The sequence below is a fragment of the Mangifera indica genome, chromosome 8, assembly GCF_011075055.1.
Source record: "Mangifera indica cultivar Alphonso chromosome 8, CATAS_Mindica_2.1, whole genome shotgun sequence".
Taxonomy (NCBI): Eukaryota; Viridiplantae; Streptophyta; class Magnoliopsida; order Sapindales; family Anacardiaceae; genus Mangifera; species Mangifera indica.
Genome location: NC_058144.1, coordinates 6,516,733 through 6,543,002, shown reverse-complemented (window position 1 = coordinate 6,543,002; position 26,270 = coordinate 6,516,733). Strand labels below are relative to the sequence as shown.

Here is a 26,270-nt window from a genome sequence, read left to right as displayed (position 1 = left end):
TTTTTTGTTAAATATAGTTATATATATGTATTTTAAAAAAATACAGTTTATAGTTTTGTTTGATTTGAAAATTGTCCAAACAATAATCTAAACTGAAAACTATTTTTTCAAAATTTTATCAACCAAAACTAAATCATTTTATAAACTAAACTAGACCAAATCGAATATTTAAGTAATACAGTTTAATTTTATGGTTTGAATCGAATTATACATATCTTTACTTTTAATTTGTTGTATTCTTATTAATCCTTCAAATTGTAACTTTATTTAAGAACTATTGAAAAATATATTAAAATTTCAAAATTTCAAAACACCCTAAAGACTTAAACTTTTTTTATTTTCAAAAACTTTTGAAAAAAATTATTATTATCTCAAATATTTAAAAAAATATATAATTTACTCTTAAATATATATATTAACACCCTTATTTATATCTAAAGTAATGAATTTATTCATTATTATTAATTAAAATTAATATAAATTAGAGTATAAAAATTATTTAATAATTTTTTGGGACAAATTTTATTTTGCTTTAACATTTTTATTGTCTTTTCAACACTTTTATAAAATAATAATAATAATAATAATAATTTTTTGAACGGTTGGGAGAATGGGTTTTACAAATTTAAAGGGTAGGAATGCTATTTGGCCACAGTGTGAACACAAGTATCCCTGTACATACTATGGGTATAGCCTGCCTATATATAGTGTATAACCCAAAATCTCCCTCCATTTCTCCTGTTCTGTCTCCCCCCTAATCCACTCATCAAATTCCCTAAACCAGAAATGCTTACTCTCTTAAACCCTAATTCGTCAGCCTCAATCAATCGCCAATTTATCCACCATCATGATCATTGCCATATTTGCAATTACTGATCTTCCCTGTATCTCCAATTTATTTCCAGAATGCCACCAACCGCTCGTCCCTCCTCCTGGACCACCATCGACGCTGAACTTGATGAGATTGACCTTGACGCCTCTGACTTTACTTCATCCGTCCCGATAAAGAAGGTCCCCAACGGCGACGTCTTCGAGGCCTCACGTGCAGGCGACGTTGATCGCCTCAGGTACCTCCTGGAGTCCGGCGTTAACGTTAACGCTCGTGACCAGTGGGACTCCGTCGCGCTCTACTATACTTGCCTTGCGGGTCATCTGGAGGCCGCACGTATGTTATTGGAGACTGGCGCGATTTGTTCGGAGCATACTTTTGATGGCGACAGGTGTCACTATGCAGCGCTCAATCTCAAGGTGAGAAAACTTCTCAAGGCTTTTGAAGCGAGGCCGCCACCGCTGGGACCGTTGCAGGCGTCTCTGAGGGACACGTTCTTGGGGTGTGGGGCTAATCGGCAATTCTTGGAGCAGGCTGAGGGTATTCTTGGGATTTCAGGTACATCTTGTGTTAATAATATTGTGGCCTATGAAGTTTAGTAATTGCATAAGCAATTTAAAGTTTCGTTAGTGAAAATTGAGATGCTTTTGGTGATAATAGCTGACACGTGAGAGTTTGAATAGGTGTTTCATCCAATGTGGCAGTGAATTACAATTCATTCCCTCCTGATGTGGTATTTTATGTTCAAGGTAGACCTATTGAAGCTCACAGAGTTATTTTAAGTGCTCGGTCTTTGTTCTTTATGAGAAAGTTTGAGACTGATTGGAAATCCCGCAACGAAGTGAGATTTTCCAAGGAGAAGTTGTCTTATCCAGCTCTTTACAGCCTCATACACTTTTTTTATTCTGATAGACTGGAGATTGCAGTGGATGGCATGGAAGATCTTGTGAGAATTTGCAAGGTGTGCAAGTGTGCGTCACTGCAAAGAATTCTTGAGAAAGAATTGATTCATCAAAAATATGCAGAGTATAAGGCGTTGAGAGAGATTGACAACTCTCAAAAACGATTTATTCTACAAGGCTCATCACTACCTGAAGAAGATCGGCTTCCTGCTGCATTGTATCGGATCCTTCAAATTTCCTTATCAAGATCTACCGTGGATAATTGTATCGATGATAGTGTTAACAAATTAGCATCTTGTGTTAAGTCAATGCACATGAGTGATTCCACAGATGATCTGGCTGATGTATGTGTAAGAGTTGATAAGAAAATGTTCCGTTGCCATCAGGTGGTTTTAGCATCAAGGTCGGAGTACTTTAAAGCAAGGTTGTCCCGTGTGAAGGATTTTAATGAAGGGAAGGATGGGTTACCTCATGATACCCTTCCTTGTATTGAAGAACGTGACTTGAGCATGGAAACATTTGAGAAAATGGTTGAGTATATGTAAGTGTTTTCTTATCTTGAAAAGATTACATTTCATTTGAGTTATTTTTGAGAAACATTTATGCATTGCTGGATTTGATTTGCAGCATTGATCTTCGTTTGAGTAGTAAGTGAGCAGTGTGTAGGGAAATGTGCAAAGCCATTTTGATATTTTATTATTTAGCTACCTCATTTAATTGTCAGAGTACTTATGTGGAATTGCTGGTTGATTCAGGTACACAGATGGTTTGAAGGAGATAGACCCAGATCAGGTATTGTGTGTCAATCAACATGGCTTGTGACATTAAAGATTTATCTTTTTCTAACTTCCTGTGTATTGTTTGAGCAGGCGGAGGAAATGTTTGATGCTGCTTCTAGATATCTATTATTTCCTCTTAAGCGTGCTGTGGCTGATGTGCTGTTGCAGCATCTGGAAATGGTCTCACCAGCTGAATTGTGCCATTGGCTGATATTGTCAGATATGTATGACACTATTGCATCCTTCTCCTCTTTATGGTCTTGATCCTTTTCTTAGTGTTCAATAGCAGGTTTACAAATTTACTCACTTCCTAAGGGAAACTTTTTAATTAAATAGTTGGTAGCAAACTGTATATTTTTGGGCCTAGCTCCCGAAATTATGTTCTACATTTTAAAAACTGATTCGCTATATGCTGTTAAGTCTTGAATTAGACACTTCACTTTACTGTTGGAGCTCTAATCAGTTAAAAAATCCCGAATAAATCTATAAACATGCTAATATGATACAGAATTGAGATACCATTACAAACTGCCTTTCTTGGCAAAAATAACATTGGAACTGTTGAATCAATAGATATCTTCGGAGTTATTGACTTGGTTGCATCTGTTGAGTTGACTGATCAAATTACGATTGTAGGTATGGTGTTTTCAAGATACGGGAATACTGTTTGGAGACGATAGCTTGTAACTTTGAGACATTTGCTGATACTCGTGAGTTCCGGGCAATGCTTTTGACACTACCTCCACCGTCTGGAGATTCTTCACTTCGCACTACTGTTCCAAGTGCTCCAGGAGCCATGGTGAATGTAAATCAAGGAAATCTTCTCGATGATTTACGGGAAAAATGGCTTGAGGCTGAGGGTGCTGAGCTTGACCAGAGAGACGAGAGTGCAATAATTTTTGACAAACGCCTTGAGTTGCTTATGCAAGTCGCGAAGCAAGAAAAATCTGATACATGCACTAGCAACAATGATGACTGAATCACATGATAATAGAATTTAGAACAAAGGTTATAGACATTCTTTTTCCACATATATAAATAAGTCCATTGTTTTGTGGCATGTCAAATTTGTAAGTGAAGACAGATGTTCAAATGTGTAAACTTATAAACGCTTTAGTTGCGTTTTTGTAACTTGTGTTGCTGAAATTCAGCTTATTAGTTAAGTTGGATTGTATATTTGATCTGAGTTGCAATGTTTTTGGAACCGGATTCGACATCGATCTGGTGGAGGCGGTGGTCTAATCTAACCAATGGATAAATTATTTGATTAGTATTAATGGTTTAAAAATAATATTTAAAATAATTTTATATAATTACTTATTAAATATATAATATGAATTATTTTTAGTTTGACAGTATAAATGTTGAAAATTTATAGTCTCTGGGTTCTCAATGATGAACTTTAAAATAGGAAATTTAAGGAAAGTGAATTTTGGCCTTATCCTTGGCAAAACCAGTGGGGATGGAGGCTATCAAAGAGGAAGTATCAAAAGATGTGCCGGCTGAAAAAATCAGCAGAGAATTGCTTCTTGATCCTGAACAGTCATCTCGGTTTCTCTATGAAGAAAAAGGTAGTCTCCTTTACAAAGGCAAGCTAGTCCTTGCAAAAGATTCAGCTTTCATCTCCTAATTACTATCAGAATTTCATGTTTTATCATTAGGGGATCATCCGAGGTTTTTTCATAAATATGAAAGAATTTCAGCAATATTTTATTGGAAACGATTGAAAAAATGTTATAAAAAATTTTGTATCAACCTGTGATGTGTGTCAAAGGACGAAACAAGTATCAAGCTTTGAGCCCAACCAGACTCCTATAATCTTTACCAATTCCTTTGTTAAGTTTTGTCAGACATTTTGATGGATTTCACGAGAGTATTACCAAAATCACAAAGGTTTAACACAATTTTTCTAGTAATCAATAAGTTTTCTAAATATGCACATTTTCTTTTTTTATATTGTCCATTTACCACTAAGAAAGTAACAAAGTTATATAGCAAAAAGATAGTACATTTTCATAGTTATTCTAATTCCATTATTTCAGATTATGATAAACTATTATTGAATTATTTTTTATCAAACCTATTTCAAATAATGAAAACCCTTTTGAAACATAATTTTATATATCATCCACAAACGGATGAATAGGATGAGTTCGTTAAGAAGAATTTAAAGACTTATTTATGGGGTTTAACAAGTTCCTAGCCAAAACGGGTTTAATGATTTATAAGCCAAGTATTGGTTCAACACTTCTTTCAGGGACAAAAAGTTTGACCCACTTTAGAGCCTATACGGCCATGCTTCTCCTCTACTTTTACATGTGGTTGGTTAACCCTCGTTGATAGAATAAGTTGACTCTCAAATAAGATATCGGATTGCTATTTTAAACTAATCGAGAGCAAATCTGATGAAAGCCTAAGGTTAAATGAAGAAATGGGTTGATACTAGGAGGAGAAAGGTCTAATTCATGGTAGGAGATTGGGTATTATAAAACTTCAACCATACAGGTTGCATCCCATTGCAGAACGTTCTAATGAAAAACTTAGTCCCCGATTTGATGGTCCATATAAGTACTTGAAGGATTAGATAAGGTTGCTTACAGATTAGCCCTTCCAGCAACTCACGTTCATCCCGTTTTCACTTTTCCCAACTAAAAGAGGTTGTGGCAAAGCAATTATTTAGTTGACCATTGCCCCCTCGTTTGTCTTAACATGTAGTTCTGAAGGAAATTAGGCAATCAACAGACGGCTCAATGCAGGTGTTGCTCTGATGAGCAGGACTCCATGATTTTGAGAGCTCTTATACCATCATCCAAGAACAATTTTCAGAATTTCACCTTAGGGACAAGGTGAAATTGATGAGAGTAAATGTTAGGCCCCTCAGAGTGTATACGAGGAGGAGAGGAAAAGATGTCACATGTGACAAAGGGGAATTTGCTGAGGAGAATAACCGTCTTGGATCAACGTGTCAGCATGATACAACTGGAAGGAAAATGAAGGATTGAGAATGTTTATCAGAGTTCAGAAAAGAAAAAAGGGTAGGAAACTGAGTGGATTGTAAGAAGACTGATCAAAGACATTGCTGTCTGCATAAAATTTTCTCTATCAATTCTTAGTTTATCTTCGTGCTGTGTTGGGTTGCGTACTTGTGATTGTGTTTCTGCAGGCATAGGGCAGTGGTTGAATTATATTGAAGGTTGATGTTCGTTTTACAAAGAAAGTTGGAGAAGTAGGTAACATATTTCTAACCAGAAAGAGAATCTCCAATTTCTAAGGATGGGGTAAAAAGTAAAATCTCTTTCCTTTTCCCCTCCTCAGATCACATTATTCAAATACACCTATCAGCATAAATTCTAACTACAAAAACCAAAATTAACAGGACTTCTCTGTAGTTTACAGCACTTTAAGAAAGAGCTCTGCTTGCACACAGGGTGCCTGAATATCTGCTATCTGTAGTTAACTATCCTGCCATTTCTTTTCTATTGAAAATAAGAATGAAGACTTAGAGAGATTAAAAAAAAAGAATCAAAAAAACTTTTTCTTTGGTTAATTATCAAAGTTAATTTTCTTCAATATTTCCTTGGCCTGACGAGACTGCCTCCCTCTCATCATTAGGAATGCCACTGTCTTCAGCAAGGATTGACTCTGACTCTCCTCGTTGCAAGCTCCAGTACATGATGCTGGCCGTCAAAATGAGGATCATCTTCTGGTTTACCTATCAAAATGTCCACATATCATTTGGATTTGAAGTTAAAACCAAGTATTGCATTTAACATTCAAAATTGTACGTTGAAATGGTTATAAATAGGAATAAATTCAGAATTCCTGTACAAAGTGAAATAATCAAACATAGAAGTGGAGCTACACTTGAGAGAGCTAGTTGATATCAATGTTATCAATCTGATTAATCAACCTAGTGGAGGGCAAACCAAACAATTCATATCTCCAACCAACAATAGGGATCTCATTAACTGAAATATATATATATATATATGTAAATTAGTTTGCACCACAATGATGGCAACCAAACATATATACAGCCATACCTCCATAATGTCCTCGGGTAACAAGAAAACGGAGCACCCAAGCTTTCGTGCAACACTGATTATATAGGTTGCATTTGACTTCTTATCCTCATCTGCAATGTTTAATAAAATCAAATGTGAGGCTCTTTCTCTACGGTTAAGGCTGGATTCGAACCGAGCTCAGTTCGGTTTATATATAGCAGAGCTCGTGAAAGCCAAGTTCGAACTTGGCTCGAATTCAGTTCGGTTCGTTTCGAACTCGAGTTTTTAACTATTTTATTATTAAAACGATGTCGTTTTAATACATATTGATCAAAATGATGTCGTTTTATATTAAAACTTTTAATTGAAAAATTTGACAAGTAGCTTGAGCTCGAGCTCGACCAAGCTTTTATAGGGTTGGCTCGTTTCGCGCTTGTTCGAGCCGAGCTCGAACGGGCTCAGTTCGAGTCCAGCCCTATCTATGGTATCTAAACAGACACTATTCATGCATATCCATTCCAGTCAAATGCTTGCTGAGAAACTGAAAATGGTGCAACCTGGCAGATCTCCCCGTTTTCATGCTTGAGAGAAGTCAACTTCAACAATGCACTGATTTAGAAAAGATGCAAGAAATAATGGCATACCATTTTCTCCTTTTGTAACAAGACTCCAGTTAACCACCCTTGGCTCCACCGCAGTCAGCAGATCAAGGAAGAAAATCCCAGTTGAAAGGTTCTTATCCTACAAGCAAAGATTAGATTAAACACCAAACAGTGAATCATAGCTACAATCCAATCACAGAACATAGTAATTTGATTATCTATCAACCTTGAAGCTCTCCATTTGAGAAGTTCTATCTGCCTTCTTCACCTTTCTGTTCGCCCAGTTTAGAATGTCAGCATCTGTTATCTCTTTTCCCTGGGAGTGGGATCTCAAGTTTTTCAGCAGTTGGAGCATAGTAAACCTCATCAGTTGCCACAGAAATGCTGGAAAAGAGTTCATTCAAATGTTAAACTGAGGCCTTTACTATTCCAACGGGAAAATAAAGATGGAAAAACCCACCTAGAATCAACTTCTTATTTCCTTGCACAATATCATTCCCAGCTACATTCACAAGAGAGAAATTCAGCTGCTTCCCTATTTCCACAACTTGGTTGCAATTCTCAACTTTTCTAAACGGCATCTTTATGGGAGGCTTAGTAGCCTGCTTCCAGTTAACTGATTCTGGTGAAACTTTGTCAAGAACTTCTAAGAGAACCCATCTGCATGGACAAGTGTTAAACATCAACCAAAATTCACTAAGTTTAATACCGTTATAGGAAATAGATGAAAATCCTCACCCATTTCTGACATCCTCAAATAAATTGTTGACATATGTAGGAATACCAAGACTGTTAATCCACAGTCGAAAACATCTCTCTTCACGAGAAGTCTGCACATCATCTGTCATCATCTCAGCAAAGGAAATCTTTTTGCTGTCAGTAGAAGACAGTCCATTCCTGCAAGAGAAAAGTACATGCTAGTAACAAAAATTGCAGCAACCACAGTTCAAAAAAAAGTCAGAGTTTGCACATGCAAATGCAAACATGAAAGCAGCAATATTGGGCACCAGAAATTACTGTCCTATATGATAAATCTTCTGAAAGCTGGATGATCAAGATAACTAAAGATTTTTTGTTAAAGCAGGGACATTATTTTTCCCAAAAGACAGAAGGCAGTGCTCAGAAAATCCAGCATTATTTCTTCCTATGTGAAGGTACAGAAGACCTCTCCTCAGAACGCAGAGGCACAGAATATAGTCTAGAAAGTCTGCACACTTAAAAAGCATGAAAACAATATGGACCACAGCTCACCTATGCTGAAATATTTCTGCAACAAATGCAAGGTTAAGATTGGGTGAACCATCAATAATATCCTTTGCAGTGAGATATTTTTTGCAATCCAATTTTTCTGCCTGTTCAAGAATTTTGGTTGCCCTTGCAGTAGGATCTTTTGTATCAAAGGTGTCAGGGCTATTAAGTTCTGGTGCAAGAGCAGTCAGCAAGTGAGCATAAGCCTCTCCATCCTGCAAATTTATAAGGTCAAGACATCAAGAGAAAGAGAAAAAGTTAACTGAACACATAATTACTACCTATTATGAGTAACATGCACCGATTACTAGCTGCACGCTGACTATAATGTGAAATATCGTAACATATGAAACTTCCATCATCAAAAGTTCAAACTACTAGAGTTCAAGACAATTGATGAGGCATCATAAATTAAGAAAAAAATAACAAACTTTTATTCAGACTTTATTCTCCAATTTTGGGCCAAAATTGAAGGTTATTTCAAAGCAGGAACAAGTATGTTAAGATTTGCAGTAAGATAATGATTCTACTTCAATGAAAATCACATGCAAAACCATTCAACCAAAAAAGAATGGTTTCATGATCAAACCATGCCAACAGAAAAGTTACTACTAAAAGCAAAATAAATAAACATAAAGTGTCTCATTAATAAATGGATGATTTCCCCACCTTCAAATCAGAAGAAAAGTTTGTAACTTGCTTTTCGTAGCCAGCTTTCTTGAGATGAAAATTCATCCATTTCAGCAAAACCTTTTCAGGTGGTAAATTAATAAGCTCTTCCACATCCTGCAAAATTTCATAATATCACAACCAAAACTGTTATTTCATCACTGCTGAAGAGGAATTACTAACTTATTTAGAATCCATAACATCAAAAGCTGTGAAATTGATCAACGCATCATTACCTTGCTGTCATCAACCAATTCCACAAGTTGAGGAGTTTTCTTTAGATCGAGATTAGCTAATAGTTGAATCTGATATCGGCACCATACAAAGGAAAAAAACAGTGCATAATTGTACAGTCATTGAGAACTAAAATTTAGGTCTTACAATGAAATATAATTCAATCACTATATTTTTATATGGATACTTTTAAAATATGCAACTCAAGTTGAATACCTTGACAATTTGAGAAATCAATCCAAGTACTAGATGGGGCTACCAAAAGAAAACAAATTGAGGAATAAGTGAGAATCTTGAGATAAGTTCAAACCACAGAGAATATAAAAACAAATTCCCAATTAGTAACTGTGCTGGCACAACTTACTCTTGCTTCAGCCAGGTCCTGTGTGCCTATATTAACCACCGTGCAGCCAATAGCTTTTGCAGAATTAAGGCCAAGGGTATGATTTTCATTCCTCTCCCATGGGTTAAGGACTTGTTTTGTGTTAATGGCTCGTTCATCTATGGTCCCAGGAACAGCAACATTAATAAGCTTACTGCAAGCAGAAAATACAAACTATCGGTAAATGCAGAAATGTATTGACACTTCTGAGGGAAATAAATAGTCAGGTTAGTAAGGTGCACCTACCAAAGTAGAACTCCATCTTTAGCAATTTCAAATAATTGATCCGTAGCTGGATCTATAGGAAGGTATTTTTTCATAAATGGATCCTCAGCCAAGTAGTTGTTGATGTGAGAAACATAAGAAGCCTTCTCAGATTCATTAATAGCATGGTGAAAGGTGGTTGTGGTTGCTTTTAGAAATGAACTACTCTTTGAACCACCTGATTTCTCAGTTACTCGGGCTTGCAAATTTAAAAATGCCTGCCAGTTAAAAAAACCCACACATCGCTGATCATTTCCATTTCATAAAAAGTATAACTTATCAAACAAAGAATGAGAAATGCCATCATGATATATAAACACATAGTAGTGGTAACTGAATTTTGTGTGTAAGTTTCAAAAGCTTAATTTATACGCCATATCACATATCACCCAAAAAAAAGAAAAATCAATGACACATTCATTAAAAGGAAAAGACTAAATTTATGCCAGCCACTGGACAAAATCCCCATATTAATTTTCATTCGAGCATCACGAAAATAAAATTGACAAAAGGCTGATATAGAAATTCTAGTTAACAAAACATAAGAAATTGGAACAATAATCAAAGGAAAATTAATCCCCCAAATGAAAGATAAAGGACTCACCCGAAGAAAAGATTCAAAGTCGATTTCTTCAGTCATGTCCTTGTAGGACTCTTCCAAGATGGACTTAATCTCATACTCATTACTCATTTCACTGAAAGTCTTTAACTTTGCAAAAACAGGCGGCAAATCTTTCACGTTGACACCGCCCGACTGAGTCTTTATTGAAATAAACTTGACAAAAAAAAAAACAAAGCAACCCAATGCATAAATCATTCAAATAATTTGATTCAATCCCAAACTCATCACAGTGAATAAACACATTAAAAAATAAAAAATAAAATTATGGTTACCTTGGATTTGAGGGTGCGTAACTCCACCTGGGTGAATTGACTTTGAAGCCATGGATCAGACACAAGTACACCGACAAAACCAGACATTTTGGCCTTTCTTTTTTTTTTTTCGTTCGTTCAACTTTTCTCCACCTAGAACAAAACTGATAGGAATCTATAAATACACACATTTACATAATGATATTGGTTAACAAGTGATGTATAAACGCGCAGATGAAGATAAAGGCAATGCATGCATCAAAGATGAAAACTTTTCATACAAGAAAATGAAGAAGCATGGGAGAAATGAAACCCGTTTTAGAACGTGAATACGTTGACATAGTAATTAAAAAAAAAAGAAAGAAAGAAAGAAAAAACAAACCTTTCAGAATAAAAAAAATTCGAGGAAATTAAGATGGTAAAAGAATGTCGTCTTTCATTTCATATCACGTAAGTTGTTTTGGCAGAGAAAAGGAGATAAATGAAATGGAATTGATGGTGGTGAAAATTGATGAGACGGAGAGAAATGCGTGGTGGTCAATAGGACCCGCGAACACGCAGGAAATGAAATAGAAATAGGGAGAGAAGATGAAGCAAAACAAAACACAAATGAATGACCACATAAATACCACACTTATGCCTTGTTTGCATTTATTATTAATAACAAACCCACTCTTCATTTAATTTGTTGCCTTAATCATTTTAATTTCTTTCTTTTTATACATAAATTTACATATTTAGAATTAATTTATATGATTAATTGTTAAATGTCCACCTTTAACCAATGAAATTTATTATTTAAATGAATCTCCAAATTAATAATGAATAAGATGAAGGAAAATTTTCAACTTTGTGCTATTGACGACTAATGGTTCGAGTTCAGCCGACAGGATGGAAAAAAAAAAAAGCCGCAAGGGTTGGCGGTGGTGGTGCCTGCAGCTGCAGCCGTTAAGGATTATCATATTGTAAACCAAATGACTATTTTCCACTTGCAAACCCAAATTTTTATTTATTGACTTAAAAAATCTAACTACTTACTCTTATATTAAATTTTATTATTATTGTTAAGAGTAAAATCATTATTTAATAAAAATATTTAAAAAAATAATAAATTCATCACATTCTCCAAGTTTAAAAATTAACAATTCTTTTATCACCTAAAGTTTGAAAAATAACTATTTTCCTTCTAGGGTTTGCATTTTTTCCTTGTCACTCTTCAGTGACCAGAGTTGGCCAACCCCCACCCTCTTATCTCTCAAATGAAGATGAATCGTCGACCGACTGTGTGATGCACAGATCAATCGGACGAAAAGTTAGGCCTTCGTCCAATTGATCTATGCATTGGTTGATAATTCGTCTTTGTCCGGGAGATGGGTAGGAGGAGGTTGGCCAACTTTAGTTGTAAGAAAAACAGCAAGGAAGAAAATGCAAACTTTAAAAGGAAAATAGTTATTTTTCAAACTTTAGGTGAGACAAAAGTAAGGGGGGGGGGGGGGGTTGTAAGTTTTTAAACTCAAAAAAAATTAGTAACTATGAAATTTAACAGTCAAGTAAATAGTTAGATTTTTAATAATTAACAGGTGAAAAGTTGAGTTTACACCAAACCTTGGATGAGAAGCAATCATTTGGCCTATTTTGTATAATTAACGTTAACTATTGCACCACTTGTAAAATAATATTTCATGATGCCTTTGGTCCATGCCTTATCACTCCTTCAATTCTTTGTTAAGGCCAAGGGGCTAATTCCCATCCAAAGTTTGTTGATTTTCTAAGTTTTTATCTTTAACTATGAAAATCTCATTTATTTACTCATGAATGGCTAAAGTTAATAAAACTCTAACTCCTTAAAATTTGATCTCCTTTTTTCCTTCATAAACTCTAAAAACTAATAATTTTCCCTTAGACCAAGTTTTAAAAACAACATTTTCTACCCTAGGATTTAATATAAATTTCTGGTGACATTTCTGACACCATCGTCGACAGCCTCTCCCTTCCGACACTTTCCCTTCCGACACTTTCTCTTCCTCCAATAGTGTCTCTCTTGTCAACTCTCCCTCCTTCGACTAACTATTTAAGCTAGGAAGATAAGTCATTTTTTTCTTTCAAACAACTTGTCTTTATCTAGAAAGATGATTTGTCTTTCTAAACGAGCGATGCACGACTATCAAAAGGAGAAAAGACATTGAGGTAGACCGCTAGAGAAAGAGAAATCGTCAAAAGGGAGAAATCGCCAGAGGAAGTGGTCGGATATTAAAGTTAAACTCTAAGGGAAAAACTCATTTTTTAAAACTTGACTGAGGAGAGAAATTATTACTTTTTAGGGTTTAAGAAATAAAATAAGGTAAAATTTTAGTTTATTTTTAATATTATATATAAAACAATGATTTTGCTTTTAAAGCTAATAAATTTAACAATCCATGAATGGGTAAATGAGATTTTCAAAATTAAAAGGTGAAAATTTGAGAAAATAATAATCTTTGGGTGGGAATTAGTCCTTTGGCCTTTTGATAATTCAAAGAAAAATGTGACTTCTGATCATTTTTTGTCATCTTCATATATTATTTAGAGTCATATGTAAGATATACTACAATTACAATGATAAAAGTCAATTAATCAATCATGATATTCAAAAAAATAAAGAAAATAGACCATAACAATTTTTAATTTGATTCGATTTACTAGTAAAAAACCTATATTCATGATATATTATCGATTCCCGTAAAATACAATTCAAAAAATACAATTAAAAAAAGACTTAATTTTAGGCAAAAATTATCCGAAAAAGACTTAATTTTAGACAAAGATTATCCGTAGACTAACGGGATTTTTACCAGGGTCTTTCATTCATCTAAAAGTAATTTGTTTGCCTAATGTATCTATTGTAATGGCAAACTCGACTCCATTTGTCTTTCATATTAATAAAACAAAGAGTAGGAATTACATTCAAATAATTAAACCGAGTGTTCATAATTTAAATATAATTATTTATATATTTATTTATTTTGATTGAATTAAAATATAATAATTATATTAACGATATAATACTAATTTGGTAGAAAAATACCACTTTTCCTTGGGGACAGTACACTAAAATTATAAAACTATCTGAACATTTTTATCCTTATTTAATGAAAATTACGAAAATATCTTGTTTTTGTCCTTTCTTTCGGTCTCCGTCGACGTTTCCAGTCGCCAAGATTCAGCTTTCACCTTTGCTCCCATTCCATCATTGTCGATGCCTACTTCCTCACTCTCTTTGCGCATTTGATTCTCTCCCCGTTGTCATTTTCCTCTTTCCCTCTTTTGTTTGTAGTGCCCCCGACTCTGATCACCAGGCAATTTCCAAAAGTAGCAAAAACGACATTTCACATGTCACGACTGCGACAATCCTCACGGGAACAGCGGTGAGACAAATAGAAGGAGAGAGTGGATCTTTTAATTTTTATACTTAAGCCCCAGAATTATTTCTAACCTTGTACGGGGAAGTTATTGAGCACCGCTTTTCTTCTGACGACGACTTCGCTTGTAGATGTTGACCGATTGGATGGACTGTTGATTTTCCTAATCATAATTTTTCACTTTGCTGAGTAGTTTTGTCCAAGGAAACTTAAATGTTGATTAATGAGAAATTCTTGGCTTTGATTGTGAGAACTGTTAGGAAATTGAACAAGTTGAAAGAGAGGAAGAAGACAATGACTTTAATTCGAACTTGGATTTTCAAGCCACAGAATTAGCCAACAGAATTAGTGGAACCAAGTCAACTATGCTGATTGTATACATTGAAAGACTTATGGGTCTTTCTTTAAAATAAAATTGCTCAAATACTGCTGTTAAGCTGGAAATATTGTGAGAAACATGAATCATAGATATAAAACTGAGGGCATATATTTAGAATAATGACACAAGAAATCATATTCTGATACATGATCTCAATAGCATATTTAACAAAAATAATAATAATAATAAAAATCAAAGCAAATGCAACAAATCAAGATATATCCTTGTAAGATAATTAAATACTGCATCGAATCATCTCTTACAAGAACACGACCAACCCACCAAAGATTGCCAAAACCAGCTGACTCCAAATACCCAAGTTGATGACCACACCAGAAGACTTTGCTGGTGAAGATTTTGGAGAAGAACCACCATCACTGGCATCAGATGGAGCATCCGCACTCGGTGCAACAACGGGCGCTGGAGCTGGAGCTGGAGTCGGAGGAATGTTGGTACCAAAGATTGCCTCAGGAAGAAGAACCTTGTCAACTTGATACACAGCAACAGGGTCAGTTGAATGCACACTGCTACTAATTTTAGTTCTAGTCCATCCTGAATCAAGGTGCACGGTCCCAGAGTCATCAGTGAAATTCAAGGAGTAACCCCCAGCACCACCAGCATATGTGTTAACAGGGCCTCCTTGGCTAAGATTCTGGAAATCAGCCAGAGTGTAGAAATGTGGCAAGGCATGGAATAGACAGAGTTGCTTAAGTTGGTCTTGAGTAAGGTTGGATAAAGAAGGGCTCTTAAGTGACTTGAAGGCATCATCTTTGGGCACAAATATGGAAATGCCTTCCTCGGTATTGTTAGCTTGGCTTTGGAAGGTATCAATGACTTTAGTTGATTCAAGATAATTAAGAAAGGTGTGGAATGGACCAGCCACAGTAAGTAAATCAGTGAGGTTCACATAATCAGGTGCCGGTGCTGGCGCAGGAGTTGAGGCCAGTAAGGGAGGACTAGCACCTTTCTGAGCATTTGCAGAAGAGCAGAAAAACAGTAGCGTACCAACCATGAAAACCATGGAAATTTCCATGCTTTTTGTTGGCTTTTAAGGTCACCAGACTCCCTGATTCCTGCAAGAACCTAACACAGTGAGTAAATAGATCTCATCTTATAAAGATACATGATGTGGGCAACCTATCAAACCACAATGTCAGTCAAAATTCTGTCAATCTCACCCCTAAATTAAAGCCTAAATTCCAGGAAAAAAAAATCATTAAAATTAAAAAAGAATGAACTGTTTTCCTTATCCACCGCACTAGCTAGAACCCAAAACTAAGGTGTATAAAAGTCTACCAAACCACAAATCAATCAACCTCCTAGGACACAAAGTCAGATCTTGGCAACTAATTCAAAGAGAAAGAGATGCACCAACACATGAAACGGACATGTGGTGACTGAAGACTCTGCAAGCATTGATGGATTTCTATTTCAGAATCCTCTGGAGAACTGAACCCAACCACACAAATCTCCAAAAAGATCAAAACTCTACAGCAACAATCAGATCGAAATCTCACTTCAAATTGACATTACAAAATTTCTCAGTAAACCCAAGTCAAAAAATCACTCAAAGATCAAGAGCTGGCCGTGGCCACGCAATGAATGTGCATCAAGAAGGACAAAAGAACAGATCTAGATCAGCTAAAGACACAACATAGAAATGCACATTGTTAAATAGCAATTAAAATGGTATAAAAAAGATAAGCATAGCACAAAAGAAGTACAATGAGAGCAGAGTTTTGACAGACACTGACCTGACTAATACCAAGAGGAAATTAGAGAGAGAGAAATGGTGATGATAATGCCTCTGCAGAAACAAAAATGTTTAAGAGAGAAATATATAAAGTGGATTTAGCAGTAAAAAATAAGTATGGTAAACAAAATTTAAGTAGTGATGGTACCAGCTGGTAGCGTGCTGACTGGTGAAGTGAAATAAAGGTTAAAAATACAGAGCAGGGTAGGTGGAATTAGTATTCCGTACAAAATCACTTTTTGTTAAAAAAATATTTTCACATGGAAGGAAGATGATAAAATGAAGCCCAAAAGACTCTTTCCACCAGAGCTATACTTAAATCTCAAACTCTTATCCTTCATCATTTAAAAAGTTTAAATATCTATTTATAACAAAATTTTTATTAAAAAATTTAGTTCAGGTTAGAAGTAAAATTATTATTTATCAAAAAATTAAAATTTTATCATATTTTTTCTTTCATATTTAAAAACTTACATTTTCTCTATAATACAAAGTTTGAAAAATGATAAAAGATCTCTTAGGGTTTGTTCCTCTTCCTCCAACAACGATTTCTCCTTTTTCGATCGTCGACCATCCTCCCTTCTCATCTTATCTCTCCTCTAATCTTTCTCCCTTGTCTCTCCGATCAGAAAAGGAGAAATCTGTTTCGGAGGAAGAGAAACAAACCCTAAAAGATTTTTGTCACTTTTTAAACTTCATATTAGAGAAAAATTATAAGTTTTTAAATATTGAGGAGAAAAATGTGATAAAACTTTAATTTTTTGATAAATAATAGTTTTATTTTTAATTTTAATCAAAATTTTTAATAAAAATTTGATTATGAGTGGGTATTTATATTTTAAAAAATTAGAGAGTGAGGATTTAAGATTTCATTATATCTTACGTGGAAATAAATCCTTTGGCCTAAAATGAATTACTTTGAAGAAAAGGGGACCATTTATGTACGCTGGACTATCTTATTCACACACCAACCTTCCTTCTTTCTCATAATCCCACTGAATTGATCTTCAGTTATTCATGTCACAAGACAAGAGATTAACCAAAAACCAAATAATGTCACAAGTTATCGTGGGCCAACACAATACAACCAGCAGCCAGCATCGGCTGTCGGGTTGTTTGCCCCCGCTGGACGTCAATGCCAACTGTTCCACCTCAAGCTACGCAACGCAACCCAAGCTTGCATTAGCAAACCTCACCATTCCAATACATAATAAAATATTATTTATAATTTATTAAGATTTTTCTGTTAAAGGAAAAGTCCCAAAACTTATATAGGTTGAATTATTCTTTTGATATCAAATTAATTATATCGAATAGATAAAATTTTGGATGCTGACTCTACAACCAGTAAACTAACTAGGGAGTTTCAAACTTTAACCCTTATGAGACTCTAACTGGAAGCTACCGCTTGGAGTAGATTTAGGGTTTTTCGTTGGCAATACATGGACTATCTCAAATTTCATGAAAATCAGTATGTATTAGGTGATTACATTACATTACATGTACATCCAGTTGAAATAAATTGATTCAAGATGCACATGAAGTTCATTGGAATGCGCAGTCAAATTAAGCATGGTTGGAGAGGAATGTCAAATGGGATTAATTAAGGGGAATCAAACCAAGAGGTGAGAAGTTACTTCCAATTTGATTTGTCATATGCCCTGTTTTTCCCTTCTCAATATTTCTATTTGGTGGGTCTGAACTTCTTCAACATATATAGAATATTATTTCATGCACATATTATTCAGCAAAAACATGAAACAATTCAAAGAAATACATCCAGTTACTTGAAGTTGAACGAAACCAGCAAGACTCTGCTGCATTCTAAAATCTTACCACTCCTAGTATACCAATTCTTTACAATCTACCAAACGAATGAAGATATGATAGTTAAAACAAGTACTCAAGGAGGTATGTCGTAGGCAAGGTTACGGTAACTCAGAAAGTAATAACTTATTATGATCGGAAAGGGAAAGAACATCAAGTAAATGAGGATCGAATGCATCAACTTCATCTGTCAACAAGTTCTTAACTTGCTTCAGTAGCAGCCCATTCCTTACGGATTTCGAAGGTATAATTGATCTCTAAGTAGCACTTGTTATCATCATCAGTAAACTGCAAACAAAAAGAAAATAAATAAGTGGGTGTACCAACATTACATACAGAAAGCAAAGTTAATGATAAGACGGTGTTTGCAAAGAATGATTATTGCCCTCTTATGTCTAGGATGAGAATGTGCCATACAGATAAACCGAACCACAACCAATAGTCAAAAGCTAGCGAATTGCAGTCCACATCAGGCAATGACTAGACAGTGCAAAATGGTCCATAGCCCACGAAAATGGTGCAAAAACAACCATGTGTCCAACCATTGAATTGATGGGGCACATGTCTCATATGAAATAACTGACTGGAGATGACTTGGATAAAAATCAGCCAAGAATTATTCACAGTTCTGTCAAAAGTGATTAAGTACTGAAATATAAAAAAAATCATACTTAAATTGCGTAATTAAAATGAGCACCAGAGGATTCAAATTTGAATTAGATTTTGGCCCATGGTAGGGTATGAATTCATAACGTAGACGATAATTATTATCCTTAAGCAGATCTCAACATCTCAGGGAATTCAACCAAAAATTGTGCTTTGGTTTGGTTGAATAGAACAAATTAATGCACGGGAACATATACATGGGCATGAAGAGCAAAAGTTATGTCCACCACGGAGACTTTCTTTTACTAACCTAAACAATTATAAACTTAGATCTTGTCTTGAGGTCAGCTGATTAGAATTGATCAAGCAGGTGGCAACCCACTTCATTCAATAATCTATGAAGTTAATACCACTGCAGGGACAAGTTTATAGGCATAATGGTATGTGACTGTTCCGCCAGAAGAAACCTAAAGTAGATTCTTTTATCCAGATGGTAAATCTAAAGTTCATATAATTCAAAAGAATACAACTTTTAAAAAGGCAAGAAATTAACTGACCTTTGTTCTTGCAGAATATGATCCTCTTGCAAACATGCCAGAAGGGGTTGTCTCTTCTGGCATCACATGTGTGTAAGGTTCTGGCCGAGGACTAAAGGTTCCAAGCATCTCTCTGGCACTGTCAACTGATAAGTACTATTTGTGAGGTAAAGATTTAGTGGTTGAAATTTGAATTTTTAGTACAATGTAAGAGCATAGACGGCTTACCTTTAACACCAGTTTTCCAAACAGTGTTGGTATACATAAGGCCAGATACAATGTTATTACTGACTTCAAATGTTATTTTGAAGCTGTAATGACTACCTTCTTTCAGCGTAAACCATGATCCCTTGGGTTTTCCACCCTCTGGAATAGTAAGAACAATGTCAGATATTCCGGGCGAGAGAATTGCCAGACTCAGGATCTTCACTTCAGGGTCAAGAGATTCTGCATAAAGAAAACCACATTTACTAGAAGTAGATGAGAAAGAAAGATGCAACTTGTCAGAAGAAAGCAATAGGATAAGCTTTACTTTGATGGCTCTGAAATTTCAAATTAAACAGGATTACAGGAATTACTTGAGTAAGATGGGAGTGCAATGATGGAATGGTATTTGAAACACATATAAATACAGAAATGAGGTTGGTTGCTAAACACAAGGTAAGGGGCCAATCATTATCTCTTCAGATTGATGAGCACATCTTCCATCTAAAGATTATGTTATCTTACTGATTGAACAGTATTAAGCTGGCAACAAACCATCTGTCAAAGACTACTCAACCTTAAATTGTTAACTAGAACCACAAGCAGGGACTAGAAGTTTAGTGTTGGGTTTACAAGAAAGCCAAAAAACACAATTGCTCTCGGATCGAACATGATGATAATTCCAAATTACTCAAATTTGAGAAAGGGGGAGCTATTTCCAATGACTAGAATGCAGTGAACGGTTTTCAGTACCCAAAATTCTGCAACTTCTTCAACAAACAATTAAAACGAGAGCAGTCTAACTCAAGGCCACATGTTTTTAACCACTCCTCAAACAAGAAATCACGAGCCATCAGAGATGAACAATGTTATACTTGTTTTTGTAACCAATTAATGCCAGAGAGTCAAATTTAAGATGTCCTTAGTCCTTTTGATACGAAAGTTGACAATTATAGAACAAAAATTAAACAAAAAAACTTTTTCAGAGTTCTTGCAATTCTTATTTGGTTTTATCAGAAAAGAAGAATAACCATCAGCCGCATTTTGATATAAATTACACATCAACGAGAGCTATGAGAAATACAACATTAAAATGTAGCATCAGGAAGACCTCAAAATTTCAAACATTTTGACAACCTCAGAAATATACACATTGTTTGTTATTGACAATCAACACCAAAATGAAAATAGAGGGAATCATAAAAGGAAAGTGTACATCCTCAAGATCATAAAACTTAAATGGAGACAAAATTTATACCTCCAATATTGTCAAAATCCACACTTCCAAGAAGCTGCTCCTTCCACTTCCTAAGGCTCTCATCATCCTGTGAAACTCACAAAAAATCAACAACACATATCAGAGATTGTACGTAGAAACAAACAATTAAAAGAAAAGAAAAAGAAGAGAAAAGGACCTTATCCTTTTCAATCTGTTCTTTGAGAGAGTACAGAGGACCAACTTCAATTTTGGTATCTACCTCTTCTTCATCATCAGTTTCAGCCATGTGCTTACCTAGCCTCGCCGGAGTTGCCTCAATATTCTCTCCTTCCACTTTGTCCCCGGAACTTGACGCAACTCCAACATCCAAAGACATGATAACTCATCAACACTGAACCCCAAAACAAGGCGAACCCTCAAGCAAAAATCAGTACTAATAATGGAAGAACTATTAGAAATGACGTCGAAAAAAAAGCAAGAATTGTCTTTCTCCAAGAGAATCCAACGAATGAATTAAGAACCGAAGACACAAAGACCCACAACGGCAAAACATCAAAAAGACAAAACAGAAACTGGCTGTTTTGTCTACTAGCTTTTTTTTGGGGGGGCGTGTGAGCTGGGTTGCTGAAGACTTGCGAGGGTGAAAGTCTCAAAAGCAGAAATCAACGAATGAACGTAGATAGAAGAAGTCAGTTTTTTTGAGGGAAAAGATGTGTAAGAGAAAAGCGGAGAAAAAGTCATGTGGTGATCCGTAAATAAAGAGAAACAAAAAAAAAAAACATGAAGACCACCAATGAAAATTCAAAATATGAAGATCAGGATCCATTGTAACTCAGCCTAAGATTGTGTGAGAGATACCAGGGTGTCAGTTATTATAACTACTTGGAACTGGCCCTTTTTTAGTTCTTCGGATTATGGCATTCTCCTTTTAAAGGTTTATAGTAATAAATTTAGAAATCAACTACATTTCTCCCTTGGGTTTGATTCAAAATTTGTCAATTTGCAATAAAACAGGAAAAATCGTCAATTTGCTCATACATTACACTAATCATGTCCCTCTACCTCACCCTTTTATTTACTTATTTTCTATTTTTAACATATTAATCAAATTAAGTTTAACTTAAAAGACAATGAAAAGTAAGTTGAGAGATAATATGTTCGATAAAAAAATGAGAGATGGTGGGTGCGAGAGTTAGGAAAGAGAGTGGTTTGTCGACCATCATTCTAAGTTTCATAGAAATTTTAACTAGATCATATAGTAGAAGACAATATGATGCACTCACATGTTCTACCATAGGGTATGTCAATTTTAGACAATAAGAGTTATAATTTGAATATAGCTAATGGTATTTTATCTTTTAGCATGAAGATCTACATTATGAAATTGTATATTTAAATAATAGATCGTATGTGTTACAATTTTATAAAAATATTCTCAAACTAAATATAAGGAAAATTAAATATCATAATTTGAACATTTTATATATGCACTCTTGTATTGTACTAGTTTAATACTAATAACTTCAACACGTGAAATTTAGTGTCACTTTTTTGGTGAGATCATTCAACATTATAATACTTTTAGTATATTATTTTTTCTTTAGTCAAAATAATATTGAGGTTATGGATTTTTTAAATTGGTCACCATATATGTTTGAAGGGTTTTTACGATTAATCTATAGTTTGATCTACTCATTATAGTTCTACCAATATAAAGATATTTATCTTGACATATGTGTAAATGTATATACTTACAGATAAAGAGTGTTACAAATAGTTATATATATACAATTTAACATTGATTTATCTCGTTGATAAGATCAGTTTTAGAGTACAACTTCAACAAGAGAAAGCTAGTCGCTTGAGCTATTAACTTTGTTTCCATCAACTTCGTCACATTAGCAAGCTGAAGATTAGGGTTTATATCTACCTATAACAAGAACTAATAATATATTCCCTTCGAACGATGGTGTTGAGGGAAGAGAAGACTATTGGGGTAAATGAGCCACTAGAATGTTTCCAGACGTGTGGGGAGAACAGTACTTGGAGCCATTAGTTGTTGTGTTAGTTGAGTTTGGTTTCATTAATGGGTTTTCAATTATGTCAATTCTTGAATTGGGATATATAATTAGCCCAAGCAAGACAAGGTCAATTGAGGTGTGGTTACACAAAGATAGATTACTTATTTTCTTCCTTTCCTGGAAGTTGATCATGCAGAAATTGGTCTTTGAATAGCCTTCCAAATTAGGGATGGGCTTTGGGTCCACTCTATTGTAATCCTATTCTGAATCATCTCCTCTGCACCTCACTCGCTTCTAAATCTCTCTTTTGATACGCACTTGAGTTGTTGGGAGCCTTTTTTTTTTTTTTTTTTTTGCATAGAGTAAAAATGTTAAATCCAAATTGAATTTATTAGTCATTTTGCATATTCAGGGTTACAATTGTAACTTTACTCAAATTATTCCGGGTATGTTATGGCAAATCAATGTTAGGGGATAATTTGGTAAATACAATTATATATTTAGGATGAGTCATTTAAAATATACTTAAATTAGTTCTAACAACAATCAAAATTTAAGGACAATCTATTAATAAAGTTAAGTGTTGAGTGAGAAAATGATATTTGTGTATTTAATAAATAAAGAAGTGTTTTTAAGCCATATTAGTTGGGAAAATATTAATCACTCAACATTTGGATTACGGCACAAAAATGTTTAATTAATTAATTTTTCTATTATATTGTAAGTTCAAAAAAAAAAAAAAAAAGACAATTGAAGAAGGGGTTTGCCTTCAAGGAGTAACTTGAACGATTAAGTATAAAATTCTTAAATAATCTAAAAAACATTTAGATTTGAGATCCCGTGTATCAAAATAAGACTCTTTAATTATTTGATGCAATGATTGTAGGTTTTATTTGCTTAGTGTAATTAATTTGGTCACAAATATATATCCATACATGTCATATAAAGATTAGGTTCTTGAACTTTCTAATACAATAATTGTAAGACTATTTAATGGACTCAGAGTTAACTTGTTCGGAGTGATTAATTCAAACCAAAAGGGAAGGTCTAATTAGAATATAGTTCTTTGTCATTCGAATATAGTTCTTTGTCATTTAGTGAGGTAAATAACCCAAAAACAATATTATATATATTCACTTTAAATATATAAATAAATATATATTTTTATGTATTATCATATAATTAAATATAATTTTGTCTTTAATCTAAAGATTAATATGGTAAAAGAAAGTGATTTTAATACCCACATCATTGATTTTCAATCCCATTTTTATGTTCACAAATTAAACCTTGATTCAAGATGTTATAGCATTTTAATTTTTAAATTAAAACTATGGAGCACATAATGCCATAATTGGATGAATCTAAATATCGAGGTAAAAAAAAGTTTGAAATTAAAAAATTAGGAGAAAAAAAGTTATAAAGAGAAAACTTAGGTCAGCCAATTAAAGTCTAAAAGTTCAATGGAATTTAAAGATTTTTTCAATTATTGATGAGATATACTTTAATTAGGAGGAGTAAAGATGGAAGCCAAAACTTACTTGCCTTTTTACCCCGAGTTAACATGTAATGGGCTTATCATCTCCAGGTTGGGCTCAGTCTTTAAAAGCCACATGGCCCATTTCACAATCAATTATTTAATTACATGAATTCTTGAAATTATAAAAAAAAGTGATTAATATCTTATATCTTCTTAATTCTAGATAGATGTGGATTCGAATCGAGTTTATTCGAATTCAAGCTCAAGTTTGGCTAGAACGAGCCCAAAACGAGTCAGCCTTAAATAAGTTTGAACTTGAGCTTGCAACTTCGAGCTCAAATTATTCATCAAACTCGTAAATTAAAAATTTTGATATAAAATGATGTCGTTTTTATAAATATGTATTAAAATAATATCGTTTTAATAAATAATTAGTTAAAATTTGAATTTGAACTAAACTATAGCTCAAAACGAGCGAAGTTTTAGCTCATTTATAGCAAACTCGACGAGCCTAAGCTCGAGTTCTATTTTTTTAAATCAAATTGAGCTTAAATTTGATTTAATTTGAATCTAATCTTAAGTCTAGGGTATAAAAATACGATAAGAAAATTATTAAAAATTGATAAATAGATGGGTATAGTGACATGAGCCTAACATATACCCATTATGCCAAGTTGGTCCTAAGATAAAAAGATGAACACTAATAAATTTGGAGGTTGGTGAAAGATTACATCAACATTGAATAATCTATAGACTAAAACCCCTAGATGTACCCATAAATCTATACTGGGAAATGCTGATCGATTACACAAATGAAAATTGCATATCAATCAGCCAAATACATAGCAACAAATTAGAAATTCAGATGCTTCATATATATATAAATCATGTCGCTCACAAAACGAAAAAAGATTTGAATGGACAAGATTTAATATTTCTGAAATCAATTAACACCAATAATCAACATGCTTCATGTTCATATTAGTCATACAACAATTCTAACACTTTTCTTTTTTAAATTAAATGAATTGAATCAATTATTTTAATTTTATAATTATTAAATAAATATGTCAAAAATTTAATTTTAAAATATATTTAAAGATGATTTAAAATCCTTATCTTTGTAACTTAAACTATGTTTTGTGTTTATCATGGTAGAGTGTCTCAGGATGATGGCCGATGCATCACATCAATCAGCTACGTGGGCGGTGATCTGCTAGCCTGGTGGGTACTTTTATTGGTTAAACTACAAAAAAAAATAGTACGTAGTGGGTCCAGGTCCATGTCCATGTCCACGTCAATCCACCGCCCCTAATCCCAAAGGCCAGCCGGGGCACAAAATCAAATTTCGGGAGAGACATAAGCAAGCAGGTGGCTGCTAACGTACGAAGTCGTCAGTTAATAATTGTCGTCTTTGGATGTACAATATTATTACAAAACTCTGTTTATGCATCGTGCTGTCACGTTTCCTGTCTAATTTTTCCGGTGGAAAAGAAGCCATCATACTCCCAATTTACCTGACCCGGCTTGGGTTATTCAATTGGCCAAAGAACTGTTTCCCACCAAAGGTATGTTTTTTTTCCAAATACTCCTTTGTTAATTTTAAAAATTTTATTTATTTATTCATAAACCTTTAAAATTAATTAAATCTATTAGTTATATCATTTTCTCTCTCAAACCCTAAAAATTAACAATTTTCTCCCATCCCTAAGTTTTTAAAAATTGTATTTTTTTCTTAAGGTTTTCAAACCTTCATATCTCATTTTTTTGATAACGATTGATAATTTTTAAGCATCTACTCTCCCTCTTTGACAACCCTTCATTCTGATCGTACCTCTCCTGACGTCGTGTGACATTGTCGTTGATGAAGACAACGCTTCTTCGTCTTTGAACGAAGATAATTCATCTTTGTCGATGACGATGTCTAGGAAGAGAAGACGTCGTATAGTTGGAAAGAGGAGACGTCGAGAAGAAAGAGACCTTGCCTGGAGATCGTCGATCATTGCTAAAAAGTTCAATCCAAAAGTTTGAAAACCCTAAGGGGGAAATGTTATTTTTGAA

At 34.2% G+C, this 26,270-nt stretch overlaps 4 protein-coding genes across 5 annotated transcripts; 1 reads left to right on the top strand and 3 right to left on the bottom strand.

The window, feature by feature from the left end:
• Positions 1-716: 716 nt before the first annotated feature.
• On the top strand, positions 717-3,686 carry LOC123224550 (BTB/POZ domain-containing protein At2g04740). Its single transcript, XM_044648274.1, has 5 exons — positions 717-1,387; positions 1,513-2,272; positions 2,487-2,523; positions 2,601-2,734; positions 3,147-3,686. Exons 1-5 carry the CDS (start codon positions 907-909, stop codon positions 3,487-3,489), a joined length of 1,755 nt encoding a protein of 584 aa, XP_044504209.1. The 5' UTR covers positions 717-906; the 3' UTR covers positions 3,490-3,686.
• Positions 3,687-5,728: 2,042 nt separating this feature from the next.
• LOC123222837 (fimbrin-5-like) lies at positions 5,729-11,391 on the bottom strand. 2 transcript variants are annotated; one of them, XM_044645813.1, is made up of 15 exons: positions 11,169-11,391; positions 10,808-10,950; positions 10,518-10,688; positions 9,896-10,131; positions 9,632-9,803; positions 9,484-9,522; positions 9,270-9,338; positions 9,034-9,150; positions 8,368-8,579; positions 7,855-8,013; positions 7,577-7,776; positions 7,343-7,500; positions 7,159-7,255; positions 6,554-6,645; positions 5,729-6,222 (listed from the first exon to the last, which is right to left on the bottom strand). In XM_044645813.1, exons 2-15 carry the CDS (start codon positions 10,892-10,894, stop codon positions 6,067-6,069), a joined length of 1,965 nt encoding a protein of 654 aa, XP_044501748.1. In that variant the 5' UTR covers positions 10,895-10,950; positions 11,169-11,391; the 3' UTR covers positions 5,729-6,066. The 2 variants fall into 2 exon arrangements, with proteins under 2 accessions (XP_044501748.1, XP_044501747.1); XM_044645812.1 differs by having other exon boundaries at positions 10,808-10,939.
• Positions 11,392-14,649: 3,258 nt separating this feature from the next.
• LOC123222740 (fasciclin-like arabinogalactan protein 7) lies at positions 14,650-16,444 on the bottom strand. Its single transcript, XM_044645671.1, has 2 exons — positions 16,318-16,444; positions 14,650-15,636 (listed from the first exon to the last, which is right to left on the bottom strand). The coding sequence occupies exon 2, from the start codon at positions 15,594-15,596 to the stop codon at positions 14,823-14,825; it is 774 nt and encodes a 257-aa protein (XP_044501606.1). The 5' UTR covers positions 15,597-15,636; positions 16,318-16,444; the 3' UTR covers positions 14,650-14,822.
• A 1,589-nt stretch (positions 16,445-18,033) lies between these two features.
• Positions 18,034-21,567, bottom strand: LOC123222963 (rho GDP-dissociation inhibitor 1-like). Its single transcript, XM_044645995.1, has 5 exons — positions 20,905-21,567; positions 20,748-20,814; positions 19,514-19,732; positions 19,307-19,431; positions 18,034-18,431 (listed from the first exon to the last, which is right to left on the bottom strand). Exons 1-5 carry the CDS (start codon positions 21,082-21,084, stop codon positions 18,345-18,347), a joined length of 678 nt encoding a protein of 225 aa, XP_044501930.1. The 5' UTR covers positions 21,085-21,567; the 3' UTR covers positions 18,034-18,344.
• Positions 21,568-26,270: the final 4,703 nt, after the last annotated feature.